At 41.0% G+C, this 26,800-nt stretch overlaps 1 protein-coding gene across 2 annotated transcripts; it reads right to left on the bottom strand.

Annotated features, from left to right (window-relative positions):
• Positions 1-596: 596 nt before the first annotated feature.
• On the bottom strand, positions 597-16,425 carry WNT8A (Wnt family member 8A). 2 transcript variants are annotated; one of them, XM_079967637.1, is made up of 6 exons: positions 16,394-16,425; positions 8,746-8,779; positions 8,386-8,524; positions 6,671-6,796; positions 6,197-6,339; positions 597-3,299 (listed from the first exon to the last, which is right to left on the bottom strand). In XM_079967637.1, the coding sequence occupies exons 2-6, from the start codon at positions 8,758-8,760 to the stop codon at positions 2,730-2,732; spliced, it is 993 nt and encodes a 330-aa protein (XP_079823763.1). In that variant the 5' UTR covers positions 8,761-8,779; positions 16,394-16,425; the 3' UTR covers positions 597-2,729. The 2 variants fall into 2 exon arrangements, with proteins under 2 accessions (XP_079823763.1, XP_079823762.1); XM_079967636.1 differs by lacking the exon at positions 16,394-16,425 and adding an exon at positions 8,895-9,529.
• Between the last annotated feature and the right edge of the window lie 10,375 nt (positions 16,426-26,800).

The raw sequence follows: 26,800 nt of genomic DNA, 5'->3' as shown, positions 1-26,800 counted from the left end.
TCAGCTGAATCCAGGAAGAGATCTGGAATACACATTTAATCAAGAAGCCAATTTGGCTGAAGCCAGTGTCTCCTCTTGCCCTCCCAGGCATGCATGTCTTCAGGTTGTTTATAGGAGCAAACAGCAGGGAGCCCACAGATACATTCACAACTGCCTAAAAGGTTTCACTTATACTCTCCAGTTCAAAGGGTTAATCTTGTTCCTTAGAATAAAGAATTTTGCAACAAGCCCTGATATTTACCACATCAAACACAATTGGAGCCGGCATTGTTTGAAGAACATTAGACAATAGACAAATTAAAGTGACAAGGGAAATTTACTTTTACTGGGCCAATGTTTGCAATCTAGTATTCTGCCCAATTTATATCCTAAAGAAAAAGGGACTGTTGAGAGTCACTGTCTGGCTTAATTTTGTGGGCTGCTATCCAAGCCATAGCAACCCTCTTCACCCCCGCTTCTTCTTTTTAAGGTAGCATTATTGTGTGTGCATAGGTATATAGCTATCTCCACATGGTACACACAGAGACTTTAAAAGTAAGCTTTAAGCAGCTTTTTTAAAAAAATCAAAAAGAAAACATTCGGTTTATTTAAAAAAGGGTTTATTGCAAAATAATATGCAAAATAAGCCTCAGCTTCACTTGCCTTATAACAATCACTTCAAAACAGGACATGTTGATCAGCTACCAAAGAGCACCAAATTGATAGCTGCTGAATTTGTGATTTTAGGTGGCAAAGGACACCAAAGCACACCATTTCGTCTAGAAATAGAGATTAAAAAGTTCCTTGGTTATCCACTGCAATGACTTTGTGAAAAGTATACTTAAAATGCATAGAAGGTAAAGCATAATATTGTCCACAAAGCTACCCTTGTGGTGGTTGGGGAAAGTAGGTGTATTCTAACTGGGGGGTGGGGTGGGTAATATGGCTTATTTTCAAGTGAGGTGGTAAAACTGGATCTTTGCCATACCACTTCAGACCCTGGGTAAGAGCTCCTCTGACTGAACACTTCTCCATACAGAAACACAGCTTGCATACAGAAAACTAGTATTTTGAACAAAGTCTGCATGTGAACCTTTTTCTATGAGATAGTTTTCTGTATGAAATTAATGTTTTTGGTATGAAGAGATATTCTGCAATGTGAGCCTCAGCACCACATGCAGTGTGAAGTCTTTAGCCCAGACATGTATTCCCCCCACCTCCAGCTCAGGGAGAACTAGGGACTCCAAATTCCTCACATCAAAAAGTGCATATGTTTCACATTCTAAAAATATATATATATTTACATTCGATGCACACGCAGCATTACAAAGAAGCTGCTTCTTTACACTTTCCTGTGAATTCCATTAGATACATTCAAGAATAAACATAGTGTATGTTGTAAGGATTCAGACAACCCATATTTCTCCATCAAGTGTTATTTTGGTGGAATTTGCATGCAACTGGGTTGCCTGAAGGGGTGAGATACATACATCGTATACATGCAATAACTTGCACACGCAAAAACCTACCTTGTTGAAAACACAATGGCCATTAAGTCCCTATTGCTTTAGATCCCACATAACTTAATTCCGTCATGATCTCGTCACATGGTGGGTGTGAAAATCACTGTGCAACAGTTCACACGTTCAGATTTCCATACACACAAGCAGCTGTGCTACTGCAACCACATGAGAAAATATTAATGGGAACCAAGCTGCACACAAGAGAACCATCAGGCATTTCAATAATAATGGCAAATGATTTTCCCTGACTTTGTAAACCGGACCTGGGAAAATTTGTTCTACAAATTTAGCTTTGACAATATTGAAATCTGAACTTCATACCTTTGCATTTGGTACATCTAAAAAGGAAGGCTTTTCAACCAGAAACAGACAATAAAGTGACTACAAGTGCACTTACAGCTAACTATGAAGCTTTAGAAGTAAACTGGAAAACCTTGGAAGTATGCAATCTAAGCTTAAGGAGCATACAGGTAACTTGCATCTTACGCTTATTTAACTTACGCGATCGCAGCTTTGTTTGGGGAGGGAGGGAGATAAATAAATAAATAAATAAATGGAGAGCAGCAGAAACCCACTCTCCATTTGTATATTCCCCTCACCCCACCTACACAAAGCTGTGATCCCCAGCTTTCGGAAGGCAGCGTGAGGGCTCTCGGGCTTTAGCTCCCACTGGGCTTTGGGAAGTGGGGGAAGGGCTCTAGGTCCCTGCCAGAGCCCTTGCGCCACTTTCCTCCTTGGGGGGCCTGGTTCTGGGGGTTCCTAGTTTTATTATTTTTTGCGTATGTGCGTGGATTCCTGGAAGGTATGGGATATGTGGCTATCTTATTCCAACAGCCTGTCCCCCTTACAGACCAGAGAAAAGTTAAAACACTCAAAAATCCCAGTTTCCAGCCTGGACCATAGATCCTTATAATATTGGGATGCCTTATAGGGCAGAATATTGCTCTAAATTGTGTGAGAGTAGGAAAATAGGTACCTGAAGCAGAAGTGGCGTGGAGTATATTATTGTGGGGGATGGGGAGCGGCACAAATACGTTAAATGAGTACCAGTTTTGTTCCAAATATTGGTCAAATTGAAGATGTGTCCAGAATAAAGGGGGGGGGGAGAGACTTGGGTAAGCATGGTCCAAATATATAAAGCTTTTCTGGATACTCCAAGTAAAAAAATACTGTATGCCTGAAATGTGATCATTTAACAGTTCGCTGGAAGGCTGTCATAGGTAGTAGTTAGACAACTGCTGGTTTGCGTCCTTTGTTTCGCCTCCGAGTGTTATTGGAGGAAGAGCTGTCTTGTCTGGAGCAGTAATGTTTGGTGACTACTTCCTTGCACTGTTCACATTTCACGGTGCAACACCAGATGAACTTGCAGTTGCAGTTGGTGACTGTTTCTGTCTGCCTAGCCTCCGTTTTCAACCCACACTCTGAACAGAGCCTTTTACAGCTCCGCTTCTCCCACTGGGACAGGTTTGTACCGCCTTGCAGGCATTCTCGTCCTTCGGTGCCGCGGAGGCCCAAGGTCATGTTTTTGACGCAGTAGTCAGAAGAGTCCTCCAAGTAGACAAGTTCACCGGATAGCAGGGTGCTGAAGGTCTCGAGTGTGATTCCACGACTGTCTGCACTGTTTGCCGCTCTCATTCTCTTCTTGTCTGTCTCCAGCTTCTGAGCCTGGCGGTATTTGATCTTCAGGTAATTTCCTGTCTCTCGAAAATCTGAAAGCTGGAGCCAACAGGTTTGGATGCTGCAGCTCCCTGAGACCCCGTGACATTTGCAAACCTTCTTCATGGTTGCTTTTACAGCCTTGGGTGAGAGACAAGAGAACAATTAAGAACACCAAGTCTGGAATGAGCCTGAGAAATGTGCCCTCTGTGTCCACCCCCCAGTTCCACACTGATGTAAATTGCAAGGGGCAGAGAGAGGATGTGTGCCATAACATTCAGTGAGACACAGAGAAGAGAAACACCAGGCAAGGCAGTTGTAATAGTGGCCATCTTCATTTGCCCTTAGTAGGAGAAGCCAACAGGTGCCCTTCGGATGTTGCTGGACTCTAGCTCCCATCATTCCTGGCTGTGGCTGATGGGGAGTAAAAAAGCATCTGGAGGACACCTTATTGCAAGCAAAAGAGGACCCAGTGCAGGTTTTTTCCCCGGGGGTACTCAAGGGTAAAGGTAAAGGGACCCCTGACCATTAGGTCCAGTTGCGGACGACTCTGGGGTTGCGGCGCTCATCTCGCTTTATTGGCCGAGGGAGCTGGCGTACAGCTTCCGGGTAATGTGGCCAGCATGACTAAGCTGCTTCTGGCAAACCAGAGCAGCGCACAGAAACGCCGTTTACCTTCCTGCCGGAGCAGTACCTATTTATCTACTTGCACTCTGACGTGCTTTTGAACTGCTAGGTTGGCAGGAGCAGGGACCAAACAACGGGAGCTCACCCCGTGGCGGGGATTCGAACCACCAGCCTTCTGATCGGCAAGCTCTAAGCTCCACAGCGCCACACGCAGTATCAAAACATCTTTTTTGTTATTAAAAAGTGTAGCACTTACTTTAAGAACTTCATAGTGAGTACCAGTACCTATTTTTCTAGAAAAAAAAGCACTGCTCACACTTTAAAAAATTGTGTAGGAGAGGGAATTTAGGCAGGTATAAAGTGCATGATAAACAGCAACTGTCTTCCTTCCCATCAGGGCTTAATTTACCCAGAATGCCCCTAGACCCCAATATAGTAGTAATTCTGGGGAAATTATGTTAATAGCACCTGCAGCCTGAGCAAAATGTGCTTCCATTTATAGCCCTGGGTTTAGCACCATGCCATTAAAAGCTTTTTAATATTTATTTCTTAATAAAGGAAGCTGGTGACCGGTGATAACCATGTTGGGCTCACCATGATGCATGCCAACACCGGTCCTTGGTGATCGATATTTGGAATAATGCTATCAGAAGCTTCCCTGCATCTTAAAAGTTATCAACTCTCATTCAGTATTTATTTTCCAGAACCTAAATTTCCTAATTATGTGGAGTTGTTTTAGATGGAAGCAGCATGCCATCCAATCCAATGCATGTTTCTCAAAAATCATTCCTCTGTGTTCAGTGGGGCTTGCTCCCCAGTAGACATAGAATTGCAGCTTGAATTTTCAGTCCAGAAGATACTCAAGACTGGCATGTTTCTATCAGGAATGTATAGGATGCTAGTCCTTTGCCTAAGAGGTTAATCTTCATTGCACCCAAAAATGTGCTTAACAGAACAAACTGTTTAAAGTCATGTTATATATAAACAGATTAAACCAGAAATTTACTTCTTTCAAATTTCAGTTGCATCACACTAATCAAACAGAACTGATCACCCTTGTGTAAAAACATTCCCTTGTTTTGAAACAGAGTGAGGAGGAGTCATGATGAGACTTGTTCAAGCCACTAGGTTGAACCACGACCAGAGAGCCTAGAACAGAAAACTGATCCACCTAACAGAGAACAGGCAACAATTTTGCTCAGCTGATTACGGGTCTGGTAGCCATATGAATAGAAGCAAAGTGTATATTTTTGTTTTTTGTGTCTGAGAACACAACACTAGGTGGGGTTGCTTGTCTCCTGAAGGAGCAGTTTCAGGGTGCTTCTGTATCCAGCTCTGTCGCTGGAGGCTCAGGTAGCCTCTGTGGCTACAAGTGCCTTTTACCAACTGCAGCTGGTTCGACAGCTATGGCCATTCTTGGACCAGGAAAGCCTTGCCACAATAGTTCATGCATTGGTTACTTCAATGCACTCTACTGCATTACTGCAATGCACTCTATGTGGGGCTCCCCTTGTGCTTAATCTGGAATCCGCTGTTAGTGCAGAATGAGAGTACCCCTAAACATTTTTTTAGGGAAAAGAAACCCACTGCTCTTGGTATATAAAACTCTTAACAACTTGGAACTAGTTTACCTATGAGATCACTTTACCATACCTATGCCATACCTCGACCGCTTCAGCCAAATTGGTACTACTACAGGCGCCACATAATACCCGTTCCACATTTGTAAGAACTTGACTGCTCGGTGTGGCAGCACCTACAGTGTGGAACTCCCTGCCTATTGAGACCTGTACTCTTTTCGGTGCTTACTAAAAAACATTCCTATTTAGACAAACAAATCGAGATGCTTAGAAAACGAGGTGATTTTAATCTGTTTTAGCATTTTAACTTTGGTATATTTTAAAGTAGGGTTGTACATTTTTCCTGATTTTACTCTCTCTAGTTTTTGTCAACTGCTCTAAGGGTGTGTGTTTTTTTTACAATCAAGCGGTCTATAAATTTTATAAAATAAATAAATACATTTTAACTGCTATTTGCTTGTTTTGTTGCAACCAAATAAAAATGAATACAATTGTAAGGGTTTTTTTGTTTTGTTTTTAAAGTAACCCACTGAAGTGGTAGTTTCTCCATCCTGCTTAAAACAATTAGGTATGCCCCATCTCTATTTCAGAGAATAAGAAGCAGGTAAAATTAATCAGGAATTCACCCTGAGGGCCTGATAAGGTGACTCTGCCCACATTCAATGTTGAGCAACCCTTATTTCCAGTCAGTCCATGAAATCAGTGAGTCAGTCAGCTTATTCAGAAAAGGACAGCCTGAAGGGGCGACTCTCAGGTCACTCTTCTCTTTGGCCATTTACACATTCTAAAAGAAGTATTTTTCAAATGAAGACTACATATTTTCTCACTTACCAGTCTCCCTGCCTCATTATTGTGCAAATTCATTGAAGCTCTGGTATCATGCGCTGTCTCCAAAGCATCCACAAATTTTTTGGCGATTCTTTCACCAAATTCTACATTGTCACTGCAGCCTCCCCAAACCCATCCTTTTCCACCTGGGGGGACAAAAATAACATAATTTGCAAACTGTTCTGGTATGAATCTTCCAACAGAAATGGGTTTGAGCACATGGAGGTATCACAGAAGAAACAGGGAAAGGGGTAGTAGCCAGGTTTGGACCGGAATGAAAGTAGGGGCTAAGAAATATAATTTAATTATAATTTAGTTTGAATTGTATCTTTCATGCTAGTGGGAAGCCAGACTTAGCAACCCAAAACAGCTGGCACAAAGCGTGGAGATGGAGATTCTGCCACCTAGAAGTGTGAAAAGCAAAGCAATACGTAATGAACTCATACCAGAATTATGCCCACCAAGATGAGGTCTCACCTGCATGTCCCTTTCTTGAGTTATCGCAGCCACAGTTTTCAAATTCTCCCATGCTGCAGTTCCTGGTAAGAGTGTACATTACGCCAGCTGAGCTAATGGCATGAACAAAAGACGTCTCCCTGGTAGCTGAAAGAAGGACCAGTCAGCATCAGGAGAAAAGAAAAGAAAAGAAAAGAAAAGAAAAGAAAAGGTCAAAATTGTCCCCTACATTTCTTCTTTCCTGGTCTCTAGATCCCTTTTATAAATCCACTATAACATGAGCATTGATATATAATAATGTACTTGGAACTAAGCATTAGGTCAGGTTTTATTTTTCTGCACTAAACATGGTCTGTGTATCACTAGCATCAGAGCATTATGGAATATATATATAATCATTTAACACAGAAACAAAAAAGTCTATGATCACAACTTTTATATCCCAGCTATTGGGCTGGTAAACTATCTTGCTTTAGAGTCATATCATACAAAGTTGGCATGCCTGTTTGGTGAAAGTACAGAGAAGGCACTGTTCTAAAAGCTCTTGGGAAATAAAGCTGCTGCTGCTAATATTTATTTATTTTGCAGGTTTATATACCGCTTTATAGTTAAAAGCTACAGAAGCAGTGTGCAATACGATAAAATACCAAAGATACAGACTCAAACTAAAAACAATAAAACCATTCTTAAACAAAAATGTAGCCACCTAAATATGAAGATACAGTACTAGGCACTTCAGCTGGTAATTATTTTCAGAAAGCTGGAGCTGAAACACCATATACTCTATTTCTTATAAAAACTAAGGGTACCTCTGGAGCATTTGGTACTCGCAGCAGTTCACTTATTCTTGTATTACTGTTGAAGCTTCAATCCTATACCTTCTTATCTTGAATTCAATGGGATGTACTTCTGAGTAGACTGGCACAGAATTACACCCATCCATTTAATGTATTATTGAATTTCTATCCCTCCCACCCCCCTAAAGAAGTCCAGGACGGCAAACACATGGGCCTTAAAACAGTATTATAAAATGAAATAACAATAAATAATAAAATATCAGAAATTCTCTAAAAACACAGCAGTTTTTGTTTTGTTTGTTTAGCTCTTCTTATTCTGGAGATGGATTCCTTCCATTTGCATTTTGTAAGATAGTTTGATATATTTTTTTCAAACAAGATAAATAGGAAGAGAGATTGTAGCTTTAAAATAAATAGATATGTTCTTGGGTAAATCCAATGTTATTTTTTGAGGGGGAGAGGTCTCTCAGGGAAAAAGTACCCCCTGATCTGGAAGCACTTTCCCTGTTCTTCAGTGGTGATGGAAATGAGAGCCAGGTTGGTGGACTGTGAGGCAAGAGCTGAAGAAACTTTGCTTCCAGTTTCCACTCAGCCACGAATCTCACTAGGTGACCTTTGGCCAGTTGCTCACTTTCAGCCTTACCTACCTCACAAGGTTGTTGTTGTTGTGAAAGGTAAAAGGAGTGCAAAAGAACTTTGTGTCCCAGCCTTAGCTCCTTAGAAGAAGGGTGGGACGAGACGCAATAAATGATAACTTATTCATTTAAAAAAAAAACCTCTGAATGTGTTCCAAAAGCATTTTCGTTTGTTCATTTCTTCACACATTCCAGGATCAAAGCCTGACATTGCCAAGAAGCCCACATTTCCTCATTAGAAGTTGCCCACCACAGAACCCAGACAGACCTGTCTGTAGGAAAGGACATGCAGAAATCCACTTACCACTTCTCAGCTTATTGTGAGTGGAGAGTTGCAGGGTGCTCTCAGGACAATTCCAACGCTCCCAGGCAAACTGGTACTTACATTCTTCAATTCCACGTAGGGCACCAGCAGCCACACTGGACGAATATGTCAAATATGCCTTTAACAGATCAAAAAAGGGGTGACGTGAGGTGTTTATTTTTTCTCTCTCAACCCCCCCCAAACATCCTTGAAACAGTCAGTTTCTATCCAGTTCCCCTCCATTCTGCACCAGGAATTGTAGCTTTGTATCAGCAGATGTGGGTACTTCATTCAAGCAGACTAGGTTGAAAGCTATTTAAACTCACAATACTGAAAAGGGGTGGGTGGAAATTACAATACCTGGGTTCCTGACATCAAAAAGTTGTTCACGGACCTGAAGGAGGGAAAGAGAAAAACAACAATAAAACACCTCATTGAACAGAATTTTAAGGCCATCCTTTTTGAAGTGGGTGGCAACCACGGAGTAGCAGTGAGGCTTGAACTCCTACCATGCTGATATCCTGAAGATTTCTCCGTAAATTCCAATAACAGTAAGGATGGCAAAGGTGCCCCTCTTCATGGTGACTCTGTATTCCACTAGCAGATCCAAAAGCTTTCCCCCCCAGACAACATAGGCTTTTTCTAGATAGGAGCGGGGAGGAGGACACACAGCTAAGATCCTTTTTTTCTATGCCAAATGAGAGATAATCCAGAATAAAGAAAGTTACAGCAACCAAAATCCTAAGTTATTTATAAGCTGAGCTCCTGAAGGGCGTCTATTTGCTGCCCAATGATAAAAGAGCTTCTGATCCAATGGTTGAAAAGATAGCAAAGGAACCGCCTGATGGTGCACTTCAAAAGGCCAGGAGGCAGTTGCCATCTGAATCTCTGTAGTGATTCTGAAGAAGGGCAAACTTGCCTAACAATAGAGAACTTTTAATTCAATTAAGGGGGCTTTTGACTTTAGCTGAAGTGCACTTGCTTTCTCTTTTAAAACAAACAAACACCTCCCCTTCCTTAGCCAAGGTCTCTCACCACCATCTCTTCTGCCATTCCCCCAAAATCAGGATCTATTATTTTATTTTTATTTTTTCTCTCTCTGGGGGAAAAATTGCTACAATGCTTGATGATTCCAATGAAGTCCCAATAGCCATTGCAGGAGCCATCCCACAGTTAATGTGCTGTGGATTTGGCCATAGACTTGAGGTTTCAGCTAGGATTTTTTTTAAAAAAACCCAAAAAACAAGCAGCAGCAGATTCTAAGGCTTAGAACATTCAAAAGTATCAGTACCAGCTTTGGCCAGGCACTTTGGCAATCCTGCTTTTACCCAATTAGTTTCTCCTCAGCATGCAGTAGCTTAAGGCAACAGGTTCCTTCCAGAAAATAAAAGCTGGTGATTGTACTTTTTTGCACAAAAGCCCATCCATTCTTTATAACTTGACTTTGGACAAGCAGAATAGAGACCCTGGCAATTTCAGGGAATCTTCCTTTGCATACAAACATCTAAAGCAGAAGTGACTAGGAATTGTCAATGGACTTTTCTCTAGCATATGCAAAAGGAAAGTATTTATTAAGCTCATCATGCAATAGATTAGCTTTCCAGCTGCCACAGAACACTGCCTTCTGGGCCTATGGAAAGCTGTGAGTGGGAGCATCATTTGGCATTGGGGGGGAAATTCATTTTAGAGTGGAAGCCTATGCATGTTTGCTCAGAAGCAAGTGTTACTTTGTTCAGTGGATCTAACTCCTGAAAGACTATTTAGTGAAAAGCTTAGCGACAATCTGCTTTTCTGAGGATTTTGCAGGATAAATCCCGTTTTTGGCTCCCTATGCCAGTATAACTATGATAAAGTTCACCTCTGTTCTTAAGTTTCCATCAGACATGATTTGTATGAGACGCAATGCCCATCCTATAGTTAGGGCAATATTCATTTGATTTCGAAAAACAATTAATATTTCACTCACCTGTTTATTTTCTTAATCACTCTGTGAGGCAAATGACTTTAATTCCCACTTTATGGATGAAAAATGATACCAGTAATTATTTTTCCAAGATCACTAACTGAGCTAATGACAGCTGGGATATGAACCCAGGACTAGTACCACTTGGCTGAACTCCTAAAACAATTTACTCTGGAATAACATAACCAAACTCCATTAAATAACTCCAGAAAAAGTGGTTTAAGTATCTGCAATTAAACTTGTTCTCAAGGAATTTCTCTGCAAAAAAAAAAAAAAGTACAACTTTTGTGAAACAGAAGACACCACTTCTTATAATATGAAACCAGCCATGAAGTTCACTGGGTGACCTTGGGCCAGTCAGTATCTCTCAGTTTAACCTACCTCACAGGATTGTTGTGAGGTAAAATGGGAAGGAGGGGAACTATGTATACCACCTTGACCTTCTTGGAGGAAAGGTGGGATATAAATATGAAAACATACATATACACATACACAGAGTGTAAAATTCCTTGCCTATGAAACAAGGCATCACTGAAACATTTCACCAGATGTTTTGGTAGCCAGTTCCATATTGCAGCATAAGCCACATGGCCAGGGCAGGCCCAGGGCTCCTTCCCTCTGAAAGACAATTTCCCCTTGACTCCAAGTTTATTAGCAAGCAATAGAAGGAACTTATCATCACCCAAGATCATGTGAAAGGGAAACCTGGAGCCAGTCTGGCAAAGCTGCAAACAAACATTTGCAACCAGAGGATTAAAACAGTGGGCTAGTGAGAATGTAATGAATGCAAAATACCTCTTAATGAGCCCAGAGCTTTCACAGAGTGAATGTATTCCTGCAGGGAAGACAAAACTCTGGCTGGAGTCACTCTCTTAATCATTAACATCCTGGGAAGATAGCTCTCCTTCCAGAGAGCCCGGGAAAGGGCCTGTTTATAATAAAGAGCTTGATGGGAACATGGCTGGCAAACCTGAAGAGGGTTTTCGCATAAAAGTCATTATTTAGCACCTTCCCAAAAAAATAAAATCGTTTTAAAAGTCTGAAATCCTTATCCATCTAATCTTTATACTCTGTTTGTGTTCGTCCATTGCATTTTGCCAAAAACAATTACCTAATCACTAAGTACTTGAATAGTAAATTGTGTCAGAATTTCATAGCTGCAGGCACATTCTGATAATATATCTTTATGAAGACTTAAGACTTCTAAATTAGGTGTCTAGGAAGTTTCTGTAGATAAATCCAGACCCATTGGATCATCTATCTTAGTACTCAGTCTCAGTCTACATCAAGGGTTGAGAACTTATGACCCTCAATATGTTGCTGGACTCCATTTCCCATCAGGCACATCCACTGAGGCCATTGTGGTACCCAGCATCAGAAGGGCCACATGTTCAACTGAATATTCCTGCATTGCAGGGGGTTGGACTAGATGATCCTTAGGGTCCCTTCCAACTCTACAATTCTAGGATTCTCCAGTGCTGTGTAAGAATCTGAACCCAGGAATTCAAGGAAGCTCAGCATGTTCGGGTCTCATCAGTACCTGGATGGTTGACCACCAGGAAACACCATGTATGCTGCCTAGATTTCCATTGCAGAAGAAAGGCGATATATAAACAGTAATAAACTGAGAAGACTAGCAATAATGCCGACATTCTTCATAGCCTGAAGCAAGGTAAGTTTTGCAGAGTGTCAGATTTCATTGGAAACCCATCAGTCCTGGTTGCATTTCATAGACAGTTCAACATCAGTCAGACACTTTCAGTGGAATGTAGCTGACTCCTCTGATAAAAATGTTAACTGTTTTTGGTAAATTAATCTAGTTGCAATCTGGGCTTTTCACAGCCCTGCGGTGATGAAGTGATTAGCAGCAATTGGAAGCTCTTGGAGGGAAAGGATAGTTTGTTTTTGGTAGTGAAGAGGGAGCCCACCTCTCATTCTCACAATGTTGTTGGGCAATGCAATGAGTTGCTTTTCCTACCATGGAGGGAAATAGTGGAGGCTTCAACTGTTGAATTTCTTCCTGTGGTGCAGCACTGAAAAAGCAGAAGTTCTCTGCCAGGGAAAAGGTGGCAAGAGGATTATGAAATTGTCTTCTTAACAGGGCAAACCTAACCCTATTTCTACTGATCTACTGAAAAGCAGCCTACTGACTAGGACAGGGGTAGAGAACCTGAGGCCCTCCTGATGTAGCTGAACTACAGCTCCCATAATCCCATAATCCCTGACTATTGGCCATGCTGGATAGGGTTGATTGAAAGTGGAGTCCAACAACATCTGGAGGACCACAGGTTCCTCATCCTTTGACTAGGATGATAATGGTATTGTTCTAAGTCAAATGAAACCTCCACATTTGGCGGGCCACATGTTCCTCACTCCCGCTTTAGAGTCCCCAACAATACAATAAAAATCAATAAAAGTCAATAAAAAGTGGTGAAAGTATAACAGCAGTCAGGAGTTGGGACATAATAAGTTTTACAGGGTAGTCCCCTGTACTGTATTGCCTAAATGCAAAAATATAACAGAGATCTTTCTCCTTACCTGCACCTTGGATTTGATGTTATAAGGAATTGTTATATGCAGTATACTGTTTAGTTGTGTTCATGTTGTACTGTATATGCTATTTTGGAATATTAATTGTTTCCTATAATCAAACGATTTTAAAAACTATATAAAAAAAGAAAAAAATGATGAAACTACATGCAGCCATGAGAAACCTCATTCTATCCAAGTTTACTCATAAAATCAAAATAATTCCAATAGGAGCTACTCTCAGATAAGTGTGTCCAAGGTGGCAGTCTCACTGTGTCAGGGATATACGGTTGGGATAGTTGGCAGAAACTGAATATAATGATAGTTACAACTATTCCGCTATGGCACAAATGTGTGAAAAGTGGAGAGGAACATTTGAAAATTATATATAGAGGGAGGGAACGCCTCCCAAAAATCCAACTTTTGCTCCCTTGCCCAGGCATCAGATCGTACATTGCAAAGCTCCGCAATAACAACAACACCTGGGTAATTAGAAAGACTCTCCCCTTCCGTGAAGACATATAACAAGGCCTTTTTTTTATTGTGTTCATCTGCATTGCTCTCCATGGGAGGCCAGAATACATCCCCTATGTGTGATGCCATATACTTTATTTGTACTGTATACAGAAACTCACAACCGGGTGGGGGAAGTTTCTTGGATGACTCATTTCCCTGCACTGTTTTGTTTTCAACTTAACCACTTGTAGTCACATATAATTGGAGATGGCTATCTGAAGACATTCAAGAGCAATGTGCTATCTTCCCATTTAAAGGCACTAAATATGTGTTCCCATATCCACTTACCTGAGAGGAGTCCCTGCTGAACTCAGTGGGGCTTCCTTCTTGGTAGATATTATAGAATTGCACTGTAATCAACCCTACATTCAGTACTATCATTTTAACATTATCCATTGTTTGTTTTTTTGTGTTTCTCTCTCTCTCTCTCTCTATATATATATATAGTTTGTTCACAAAATATAGTGGTGAGGTGTAATTAATTTTATTAATGATGTGTAATTATATGGACCCTGAAGACCACCAGCTTGAAACACATGTTGGAAACCTAATTTTACATAAATAGTGAGCATTATACCTGCTCTCCTCCCCGCCCCCCTTCCTGTAGACTTTTGCCACAGTGAACATTTCCTTCTCAATTAGTATGATGCTTCTTTGGACTGAGAGACTCCCGCTGGATGTTTATAGATGAAACTGCTTTGTTGAATAGGGCATTTAAACACAACTTGCTAGTAGACAATCTCATGAATGGAATCCCTCCACACCCAAGCCTCAGAGGATGCAAGACAGGGGCAAGGTGGTCCTCCAGATATTCTTAGATTCTATCACACTTGCCAGCATGACCAATTACTGGGGATGATAGGAACTGTAGTTCAATATTGAAGGAGGGCCACAGGCCCTCACCCCGATCTAGAAGTAAGGTGTGCAGATATGTGGCATGAAATATTTCACCCATCTCCTATCAGAATATATATCTAGTTCAAAACATTATGTCAAAACAGAGTTCAAAACAATCATTGGAACTTTCAAATATCTTTCCAAAGGCTGGACTTCTGATCTGAGAAATTTGCATCCACTCCCAATGTATTTTCCTGTGATTAATTTATTGGCACCAGGACATCCAGATTCCAGGTGTTTACAGATGCTGTGGATTTAGAATGACTGCTGACTCCTATGTTACTGCTCTCTTGCAGTCCAAATAGCAGACCTGGTACTAGTAGGGTTGTTGCAGATGGCACATACAGCAACTGCAGCTCAAGGCTATAATACCAGTTGAGGTACTTGAGATATCTTTATCTCTCCTATCCCAGTTTATAATACTACAGTGTTAAATCAATTGGAAGGGAAGTTACTTCTTAGATGCAGAGTTTGGGAGAGCTGGCAAGGCTAATAGGGCAGGTGGAAGTCTTGCTGTCTCCTTTCTAACAAGTATCCTTCAAATCTCCCATACATCATATGCAAAAAATGGAAACTGAATGTGTCTTTCTCCACAATTATACCTGCTGTACAATGAAATGCCTTTAGTTCTGTGACCATGAGTAACACATGACTTATCTTTGTTTGTCCCAGCAGTCTCAGGTCCCCAAAGAAGCTTTCTATAGAAATGTTATCAGCAGGAATTTGCAGCTTTGGGCTGAACCTTTGGGGATGGACTGAAGCTTTATGATAAGACGTATCTAGTGTGCAAATTGAATTATGTTAAACATTCATCATAGTAGGGCGTCTGATAGGTGGCAGTCTATAGCCTAGGGTCAGATAGCCATCAACCTAGGTAATGTTAGCAGGACACTACTAACATTAAACCCAAGAATGTTATTGTTTTAGACAATGTGAAGGACACCCCCTTTATTACAAAAAAATTTAAAAAAATCTGACCAACTGACTGGCAGATATCCCCTTTATGCTTTTCCAAAATGGACATCCTCTCTTTTCTTGAGAAGGTTGCAATAAGCAGATAAGTGGCCTAACTGATAAAATCTGGGCACATTCCTCTGCAATGCTGCTACCCCAGTGACTTCTGTGTGAAATTCCTTGTAAAAATCATATGCACCATATTTACCAAATTCCTTCAGCAGCAGTGATGGCTAACCAGAAGCCCAGCTGCTAATCAGCCCCATCACTCACTTCTTTTTTTAAAGATCCCCCTAAACCCCACCAATTTTGTTAGTGACAGACGCAAAAAAGTAGGCACAGTCCAAGACCCTGATGATGTAAATTGCCCCCCTCCTCCCTCATCAATCAATCTGATGAGTGAGGAGAAGGCGATTTGTATTACAATTACCATAGTGGAGATGGACTCAGCCTAGAGATTTAAACCTCTCCGTGGAGTTCAGCCCTCTGAAGGCAAGGGAACAGATTGCCCCTCCCATGTCATCAGATGGATTATTTGATAAGTAGGGAAGGGGCAATACTGATCTGCACAGGTCATCTGAGGAAGAGTGGTTGTGTGCCTAAGACTGAAATTTATATTCTCCTAACTTGAGAACAGCCTTAATTTATAGATGATTTTCAGGAAAGGGTGCAGAAGGGTGTTGATAACCATCCTAGTGGTGTAGTAATAAAACTACTAGAGCATTTGCAAAAATCTTAAGCAGGTATGGTTTCAAATTGGATGGGGAACCATATGTTGAGCTTCCTGCATTGGAGCGGGTTGGACCATGGGCATAGGCAGGATTTTTGTTAGGGGGGCAGGACTTTTGGGGGGCAAAACTGATGTGATTGGTCAGTTAGTTAAGTATGTCTATTGTTTTACTTGATCCGGGGAGGGGCAGCTGCCCCCCTGCCCCCCTGACTACGCCCACAGGTTGGACCAGATGACCCTCAGGATCCTTCCAACGCTACAATTCTATGATTCTAATATTATCTCCTTGAAATTAATCAATAAGGTTTATAGTTTAATTTTTTTAAAAAAACTTGACCTTCTAAAAAGTATTCCCCTCCCCAAAGGAGAAATTCAAAAGTGAAGTGTGACATTACTCTTACTTCCTGCCATCAACTTACCTTCATCTTTTATAATACGCAGAAAGCCCTGGTTAGAGAACCAAATGAAAAAAGCCGTCCCAGTTATTTTGTATGCCTTCATGACATGACTCTGTTTGACCATCACTACATCTTGGAAGTGGAAGTAACCTATGAATCAGTATAATAACAGGTAGAATCCATTACGTACTCCCATTTCTTGTAGCAGAGCAGAGGTGGAACACATTTTCCTTGCCTCCACACGATTGCATCCTGAATTTGCATCCCACCCCCGCTGCCCCTGCCTAGATGTGTGGAGGTCCTTCCATAGTCTAGTCAAGAGCTACCTGTTCTCCCAAGCTTTTGGAAGAATTCTCTAGCCTCTCTTTTGATTAACCCTATTTTGCACTGCTTATACTGCATGATCTGATTTTAAACTGTTCTTGGTTTCAATTCATATTTTTCTTATTACTGGAAACTGCTTTTGGGGACTCCTAGTGAAAAGCAGTCTAAAAGTCTTATACTTAAACTAAAATAAACAAATGTTTGAACCCACCCTCTTGGCACTGGAGTAAAACTAAACACAAAGCAGCACGATCCTGTGATTGTCTGTTCCGAAGCAAGTCCCCTTGTGTTTCATAACTCCTGTGTAAAAGTGCACGTGACTGCAGCAGTATAAGAACACACATATTCTAGAGTGGTTTTCCACTTTCACAGAGCACCACACTTAATTTTTGTGCATAGAAGCCTTGTTTGTGACAGTTTATGGGGTGGGGGGAGGGATGCTACTGTTGCTATGAGCTTGTGTGAGTATTGGAAGTTGGGTGGGCTTTTCAGCATGGCAGTAGCTTTATATTTAATAATGCTTGCTTTAAAAAGTGAACGTAATGACAATGGCACGCTCAATACTTCGCCAAAAATGTACAGTGGTACCTCGGGTTACATACGCTTCAGATTACATATGCTTCAGGTTACAGACTCCGCTAACCCAGAAATAGTGCTTCAGGTTAAGAACTTTGCTTCAGGATGAGAACGGAAATCGTGCTCTGTCGGTGTGGCGGCAGCAGGAGGCCCCATTAGCTAAAGTGGTGCTTCAGGTTAAGAACAGTTTCAGGTTAAGTACGGACCTCCGGAACGAATTAAGTACTTAACCCGAGGTACCACTGTACTGCCTAAATCCAGTCCTAGGACTCAGCTATACAGCTGCAAATAAGTGTGTTTTAAGTGCAATATACAATGTGACACTAGATAGTGATTGTGAGCCTTATGGAAAACTCAATTCATTTTTTAAAATGCTGTTTAAAAAAAAATTTCAGTTTTTATATGTGTGTAGATTCCACCCTAGATGAAGTGTATCTTTGGAACATAGGAAGCTAAGTTAGACCACTTATTTATCTAGCTCAGTAGTGTCTATACAACTGGGCATTTATTTACTAAATTTCCATAAAGCCCTTCATCTAAGGATCACAGAGTGGTTTACAACATAAACACACACACACAAAAATCAGGTAGCAGCCTGATCCAAGGTGGCTTGAAATAGCAGCACTGCCACTATGCAAATATATGGTAAAAGGTTTAACTTAAAAAACTCTGCAAACTCGTGTTTAGGTTAAAAGTTGGTACTGTATCTGAAAAAGTTAAAGATACCCGGTCTACACTGCCTGGCAGTGGCTTCCTAAAGTTTTAAACTTGGATCTTTCCCAGCCATGCTTCTAGATGCCAGAGATTAATCCTGGGGCATTCTGCAAGCAAAGCAGTTGCTCTTGAGCTATGTGCAGATGAATCATTGCTGTTGCATTTTAAACAGAATGTGTAAGAACCCTGGAATTCCACATCCACATGGCACAAGTTAGGCCAAGGAATGTATGTGGCTTATTTTAACTGTTTTACAGATAATAATACAGTATTTGCTTTTTAAGTGGCTTGTGCTTTCTAGATTCTATGCATGCATGCTCTCTCTTTCTCTCTCTCTCTCCTTAGTAAATAAAGGTCACAATCTGCCATCCAGAAGTTCTTGGCCACCAGGCCTTATTCTCCACCCCGTAGAAGAATCCAATCTCCACTCCAGGTTTGGAAACAGTATATATTTTCTCTTCCATTCCTAAAACGTGGTTTGGAAAACACCTTGGACGATTATGATGATGGCTAACTACCCTCTTGTGGAGCAATTTAGTACTGCAAGCTCTACCCCTCCCTCTTGTGGCTAAAGCTGTTAAAATGTTGGCACTGAATTCTGTAAGTTTTAATGATGTGTCCTGTGAAGAAATACAGTACGTCCTTTTGTCTGTTCTCAATCTCTCACCGTTCAGTTTCATTGAATGGCCTTTGATTCTAGGGTTTCTAAGTAGAGGTTTGTCAAAAAAGGTATCAGAAAATAAGTTTTTCATGTACCATGTAACAAAGAATAATAAAATATGAATTAAGCTTCTATTATTATTTATCGGAAGGCAAAGCCATCTGGTTCATATTTAAGTAGGAATCTGACCATGTGGGACACACCAAAGTTTCACTTTGGTAAAAAAAAGAAAAGGCAATGGATGTCATAATGCAGTGACTATACTTTCTGATAAATGATTATATAAACAAACCTTAATTCGTTTTATCTTTTGTGATCCATTCCCACAAGAGATATTTCCCTGTAAATGTGATATTTAACTGTGGCCCAATAGTTACATCTTATTTCTGAGAGCATTCACAGATAGGCTTTTCTGGATGTGGAACTCTTTTGTGCCAGCGTATTTCAATACTTGATAAGGATAACACATAAAAGTGGTTTATTGTGAGGTTCTACAGAGGATACTATATGAAAATAATATTTTCTATTGACAGACAGCGAAAGTGTACATCTTTGACAAATTGTCATATGTACATTGGACACAGGATTGCAGTCCCTTTGGGGAATTATAAAAATCAGATTTGATTGATCTCAGAGCATTTGCTTGAAAAAATCTCTGCTGCACCAATAAAGGGGAAAAAGTGCTTTGAAAATGGAGAAGAAAAGCTGAGCCAAGTCAATGAATAGCAAAGTTAAAAAACTTAGAACTTAAAACCCCACAGCAGGATATATTGGCCATATCTTCTGGTCCAACTTCAGGGTGTGTTTTTGCTTTTCTTTTCTTGTTCAATGGCTGCCAAGAAAACAAGAGAAATCTCGTTTGCCAACATTAGACACTTGTAAAGCACCTTGTGTTTTTTTTAAGCACTTATCAAAGAATAACCTCTTATTCATCACCAATTTGTCAAAACAAATGTAATTCAAGCCCTTTCTGTCCGCAGACTGCTGTCATTAATAACTGTACAATCTCTACTGAATCAAATATTACTGGATGGTGGGTGGCTGGGAATCTCGGTGAGTTTTGCAGAATAGAAGCCTATGCATTTAGAGAATGATGGTTGATGTTAGCCTATTTGAAATGTGGCGAGCCCTCCAGCTTGCTGTATTAACTGGGCTGCTGGCCTTGAGCCCCAAGTCCCTGCTCTGATGGTCTTACTTATAGGTGGGCAATGCAGTGAGGATTTATGTTACGCTGGGCTATGCTAGTGGTAGTTTCCAAGCATTGCAAAAATCTGGCGTGTCAGACCTCTTGTTATTTGCCTCTGTTATAAATAACCAGGGCCAAATATTCTCCATTGTGAAGTACATAAATATGCATCATATATAATATCAAGTGTGTATGTCGACCACAGCCAGGATGGCTAACCATCAGGGCTGATGGGAGCTGTAGTCCAACAATGTCTAGAAAGCACCATGTTGTCACAGGTTTCCCTACCCTGCTGTAAAGGGTAGATCCAGTGCAGGTCTGTCCTTAAGAATTATAGCAACTTCCCCCAAAATAGTATTGGGCACAAGGGTCTATGCCTGTATCCAGTGATTTCCCCCCCCCTAAAAAAAAAGTATGTTTAGGGGCACTCTCATTTTCCTACTCATATTGAAATACTGCCCCTCAATCAGGCCAAAGTTAGATTCACAAAATGTTTAAGGGTATGCGTACCCCCAGAAAAAAAGCACTGGCTGTCTCACAAACTGAATGGCTAGAGAGACATTCTTACCAACAGATGAGCCAGCAATCTATATCAAATATCCTTTTTAAAAAGCCTCATATACTAAGGAGAGATTACGGTAGATCAGCTTTCTCCTAAATGTCATGCAAGCAGCAAGGCCTGGGGTTTAATCCTTTTGCTGACTACTGCTACAGAACAAAATTAAAACTCTGATTTTTACACTAGTGAAACAGGGATAATATATAACCTGATTAATTCTACATTTGTTAAATTCTCAAAGAGCAGCAGCAACAACAACAAACAGTCTTGCACCACCTAAAAAACTGATTGCGGCATAAATGTCGGCAGGAGTTTACTTCAAGTACTATACAGTAGATGTAGATACAATCCGGAAGAGGGCAGCACTAAGCAACCTTGGAGTGTAATTGTCTCATATAGTAATAAGATGTACTTTTTATTAAATGGTGTACTGTTTATTAAATACAAAAATAAAAGAGTTTTGTATCACTTGAAAAACTGGCAGATTTATTGTAGTGGAATACTGGTGTAAGTTTTATCGACACAATAAAGCTGTCAGGCTATATAATTTCACAGCATCCTTTGTGTGGGCATGCTGTAATTGTACAACATGTCTGCCTCTATGGTGATTTATTAAAGGAAACTTTAGATTTGAAATCTATATAATTATCATGCTTCTGGACATACCGGTAAAATAACTTGCACAAAGTCCATGTTATATTATCTCCTTTAGCAAACAGTGCACACAGTTTAAAAGCCACAATAACTAATTTAATTGGCCAATATAAATAATAGCTAAGTGCATGCAGATAACAAATCCAAATTAATAATTACTTAAAAGTGTTATTCCTGAGGAACTAGGCCTATTGGCTCTCTGAGTATTTATTTATTATGCACATTGAGCAAATTATTAATTGTACATCCAGGCTGAATTAGATTTACTTACTTTCCTTGGTGGGCAGTGGATTTTTTTCTCTGGTTTCAGTTTTTTTCAGTTTGGTTTTGTCAAATGTTTCGATTTCTGCAAAATCTGGTTTGTCAGACATGATGGATCCTGACAAAGAAAGGAGAAACACACCCTCAGCTTCGTTAGTGAAGTGCACATTACAAACCACACATAACACATTTAAAAAAAAAATCTGGATCAGTTTTTCTTTGTTAAATCCAGCATGCATCACAGGTTTTGCATCACAAGATGCCAGAAATTATTTATGCATTTAAGCACCAACAGAAAACAATAAATAAGGGCAGAAAGCTATTGTATTTCATCTTGGAGCAAACAAATAAAAAAATGAAAATGAAAAAGCACAGTGCTAATGCACAGCAATCAGATTTCTGACATCCTTAATTATTTTCTATAATATCCTTTAGCAATCAACAACAATTTTACAAACCTATTCAAGGGATATCATTTGTAATGAGATCAGAACACCCCAGTTCCTTTCTAACAGAATACGACGACAAAGCAAACGTCTGAATTAGCTACTGTGAACAATTGTGCTCAACAATAGAATGACAGATGTGGATGGCTTTGTTCCCTCTCACCCTCTTCACTGCTCACCGCACTTCATGCAGAATGATTTTGATTAAATAAACATTCTGCCATTAAACACTTCACCTATTTCAGCTTCCTTTGTGCTGGTTGCCGGTGGTTTTCTCTTACAGAAACAGAGGACACACACAACACACCCCGAGGGTGAGGGTGTTTCAGCCAGGGATTAATCCAGCCCAAAGATTACCAACACAATATGCTCTTTCATACTGACTGTGAAAAGTGATATGATTTTATTGCTGTTTTGGATTAGGATGGCAGAAAAGATACTAAAGCCACATGCCATTACCTGCCCTGCTTCTCTCTCCTCAGCTGCTTTTTGACCGTCTGAGCCAGCATGGGCTTGGAAAGGTCATACTAAAATCCCTCCTCCTCCCCATCTCAGCCCAACTGAATTAATATTGATAAGCTTGCTGCTAGTGTAGCTCTGCAAACGACAACTGATTAATTCACAGAGCAGGCTGGGTATAGCCAGGAGTGGGGACAGGATTGGCGGGGGGTGGGGGGTGGGATATCACCCTGCATAACAAAAAAGCATAAAGCTGTGTTTTATCTTCACTTTCGCCATGTATTGAACCTGCATCTTAATAACTAATTATATGGGGGTGGGGAGAATCAGGCATCTCCATCTTGCTCATTAGTGAAAGTGAATGGCTCCACAGTAAGAACTGTCCAACAAAGGGGCTATAGATATATAGATATACGGTGGTACCTCGGGTTAAGTACTTAATTCGTTCTGGAGGTCCATTCTTAACCTGAAACTGTTCTTAACCTGAAGACCACTTTAGCTAATGGGGGCCTCCTGGTGCCGCGTAGCCCGATTTCTGTTCTCATCCTGAAGCAAAGTTCTTAACCTGAGGTACTATTTCTGGGTTAGCAGAGTCTGTAGCCTGAGGCGTATGTAACCTGAAGCGTATATATGGGTATAAAGGGGGCAGACCCGCCCTAGCAGTTGAGGAGTACTGGAGAGCAGACACAGATTAGTAAATGGGGGAAACCCTTCTTTACATAGGGTGACAACCAGGTAAGTCATACTCAGGGATGATGCACTCAAATCAATGGATCTGCTCTACATCTCAATCCACAATGTGGCAGTGGGCTAAAATGCAGTACCCCCCACCCCCACAACTTGAAATTAGAGGCAGGGGCCTTTCAATTCTTCTTGAGGCTGTGGGTGGGAGCAGCGGCGGAGGAAACCGCTTGGGCGTCTGGGGTGGTGCACCCAGGGAAGGGGAAGCTGCCCATAGGGGTGGGGTGCACCGCAGGGCCTCCAGAGTCTGCATGCCTCCTCCTCCCACTTAACCACCCTACAGCTGTGGGGGGGAGGCAGCGGACGGACCTTTTGGGCAGCATGGAGCCTGCACACGCCCAAGCCACTGAGGTGTGGCTCGGGCACGCTGCAGGCCCCGCGGTGAGTGCCGACCGGCATTTTGTCACCCCCCTCAGTGGTGACACCGAGGGTGGACCGCACCCACCACACCCCCTTCCTCCGCCCCTGGGTGGGAGGTCAAGATGGTCGGAATGTGATGAAATAAGCAAGAAAGAAGAACACTTACAGCTCGCTTTTATTACAACAACAACAACACCCACCTGGGGTGTGTCAATGATTGCAGGAGGGGGTTTTCATATTCCCTGACCCTAGAGCTGGATCCTTGTGCCACCGGCACTACCTGTTACAGTAGGCATTGGAGAGCTAGTGTAGCGTACTGGTTAGAGTCTTAGACTTTGGAGTCTGGAGTCAAATCTTCACTCAGACAATGAAGCTTACTAGGCAATCCTGGACCAATGGAAGAGTCTCAGACTAACCTTCCTTATAGAATTGTTGTGAGAATAAAATGCAAGGGGGGCATATCTACTACCTTGAGCCCACTGGAGAAAATGTGAGGTACATATGAAATAAATAGCCCATGTTGGGGTCCTGTTTCCTATGTACAGAAGATTCCTGCTCCCTTATGGAGACCTTGTCTCCATTCCTGGAGCTGGTTCCTGCATACATTTCCTAAGCAAGTATTTAATGGACATTTGTTGTTGAGAGACCATGGAGTGTGCCTCTGGGGCTGAAGTCAAACTGCTGCTGGGTATGTTTAGCCTGGTAAAGAGGAGACTGAGAGGAGATATGATAGCAATCTTCAACCATCTCAAGGGCTGTCACATGAAGAAAGCTTGTTTTCTCCTGCTCTGGAGGCTAGGACCTGAACCAATTGATTCAAGTTAAAAGAAAGAAGATTCCAACTAAACACCAGGAAGAATTTTCTGACAGTAGTTGTTCTACAGTGGAACGCACTTTCTTGGGAGGTGGTGGGCTCTGCTTCACTGGAGGTTTTTAAGCAGAGTTTGGATGGCCATCTGCCATGGATGCTTTAGTTGAGATTCCTGCATTGCAGGGGGTTGGACAAGATGACCCTTGGGGGGTATCTTCCAACTCTACAATTCTATGAATGGACACTGTTCTCTTGGAACAATATGCTTTCTGTGCGATGTACCTTATGCATTTGTACGATCACACCACAATGTACTCCCTCCTCACCTTTCAGTGTTGACCTTATAAAAGCTAGACCTGAACTAGGTGGATCTGAAAATGGGGAACTTGATTTAAATAAGTGGTTTAAACATGATTTCCCCCTGGTTATTTAACTCAATGATGTAAGATGCTTTTATTTAAGATAGCCCGCCCTGGTCAAAGGGCAGCCACCAACACTTTCCCCTCTTGCTTTCTGTTTATAATATGGAAATGAGGAAGCTGGCCTTAGTCAAAGGAGGGCTGGGTCACAGGAACCAAAATTCTCGTGACTAGCAATCATCCACAAACCCACTCTCCCTTTGGCCTTCTGCTATAGGTTGTAGGAGTACATAAGTAATAGGAACCTCTGAGGCACAATATTCGTTTTAAAGCTCTGCATTTTCAGATCCATGTATTTCCTTGCCTAGCTGTTACAACTACTAGGGAATAAGAGGGAACCATTAACATCACAGCATCTGCTAGCAAAAAGGTGTTACTGCAATGCATTGCCATGCTGTAGTGTTTCTATTATGTGTGGCGTGGAAGGACCAAGTATGGCAAGTTACTGCAGTAGGAAAGTTAATAGTTGCTTGTAACAATTTTACAAGTGAACAGTCTTGTACAGAAATCCAGTAAATCCTGGCTTGCTGTTGTTAGCATCTGAAAGGAACATATGACTGTATCTGCATTCTGATGGCCCACCTGTGAGACCAAATATTCTTGTTTTTGACTGCAGTTATTAGGTTTAAATTTAACCAAATAAATGTATTTCATTTATAGCATGAAAGACAAAGGCTTGGTTCACATGTAATGCCATACTAGAGTTTGATATTTAACGTGGTCTCAGGCTCTCTCCTTCCTTCTCTTGTTCACTCCAGTTTTCTTCCTTTCACGACAAAGCACGTCAGAAAATAAACTATCATTTGCACTTGCCCTCCAAATCAGACAGATGAAGCAGGTGGGTGAGTGAAGAGAGTGTTATTACAAAATGAGCCAGAAGGCCCAGCAATGCAGGTGTGTATCATTACTATAAAAAGCACAGATGCAAATAAAGTTAATTCAAAGGATTAAAAGGTGCAGACAAAATGGGTGTGACCCATTCCCAGTAAGTTATGAACTGGCAACAGCAAAATGAAAAGCAGAACAGTATAAACACCTAAAGACAGTTGCCTTATCTGTTCAGCTAGCTGCTCCCTGTCTTGAATGAGTCCAAGTCTGATAGTGTAAAAGATGTATTACAACTCTGCAGCTTCACACAGTCCCCCCCCATTCTCAGGGCTGGATTAAGACTGTTAGAGGTCCTAAACACTGACAAGATTATGGTGCCCACTAGATGTAATTCAAAATAAAAGCAATTCTAAACCATAAAATCAAAATGTACTTGCATGTATGTCATGTGTGACACACGACAGGATGATTTCCTCACATTATTTCAATCTGTGTTAGCAGGATGCCCCCTTACTTAGGTGGGAACAAAGAGAAGACAGAAAAATGGTGGGAAATGTGTAGTGTAGTATAGGGAAGTCTGACAAAGTTCTGATTTTTCCCATGATTACTATATTGATGCCTCAGTGTTTTGTTTTGTTTTTGAATAACACATGTTGAATTCTTTCAAAAATTTCTTTTTTGCGGGGTGTGCATGTACTGACCCTGACACTTTGGTGAAACTGCTTTGTTGGCATACAAAACTTTTAAATTCGCTAAAGAATGGCTAGGAAGATTGAAATGGTATCTCATTGGTTCTGGATATTCCCATCATTTCTGTCTGATCTGTGTTCATTAATTTCCTTGCGTAGATAGTCTGGTTTGTCCTTAATAAAATGCAGAAGGCAGTCAGATATCCCATTAGAAAATGTACAGATGAATGAGCTTCCAATGTTGTTTGGTCCTGTGACAGTGTCATTTCAGTAGATATGGAGGCAAAGTCGTCACTGGGATTTGTAATCCACTTAAAATCCATACACAAATGAATTACTAAACCATTAATAATCACTTACATATAATGAACAGGAGGGAGATACATGGATTTTTCCTCTGTATGACATGAAGAGTTACCAATAAAGTTTGTGATGATGGAAACTGTAGGTTTTCTGTTGACACATTAGGGAAATAGAAAAGCGTGTTGCAAAGTTATACAAGTTAACGTAGGTAGTATTTGAACTAAGTAGATATATTTCATCTTAAGGAACTGAGATTTGTTTGGATGCAATCAACATTTTTCCTTTTCCTAACACAGCCTAAACACTCACAGAGAGCTAAAATTTCCAGAAGCTTTGATAGTGTTTCTGTGAGCAAAATTGTACCCTGTGTGCAGGCCTATGAACACTATGTTGATTTCCACTCTTAGAGCCACATTACTTTTCATTTGCATGAGAAA

The sequence above is a fragment of the Podarcis cretensis genome (genome assembly GCF_951804945.1).
Source record: "Podarcis cretensis genome assembly, chromosome: 2".
NCBI classification, from domain to species: Eukaryota; Metazoa; Chordata; class Lepidosauria; order Squamata; family Lacertidae; genus Podarcis; species Podarcis cretensis.
Note: the sequence above shows the minus strand (reverse complement) of the source record. Positions and strands in the feature narration are given on the sequence as shown.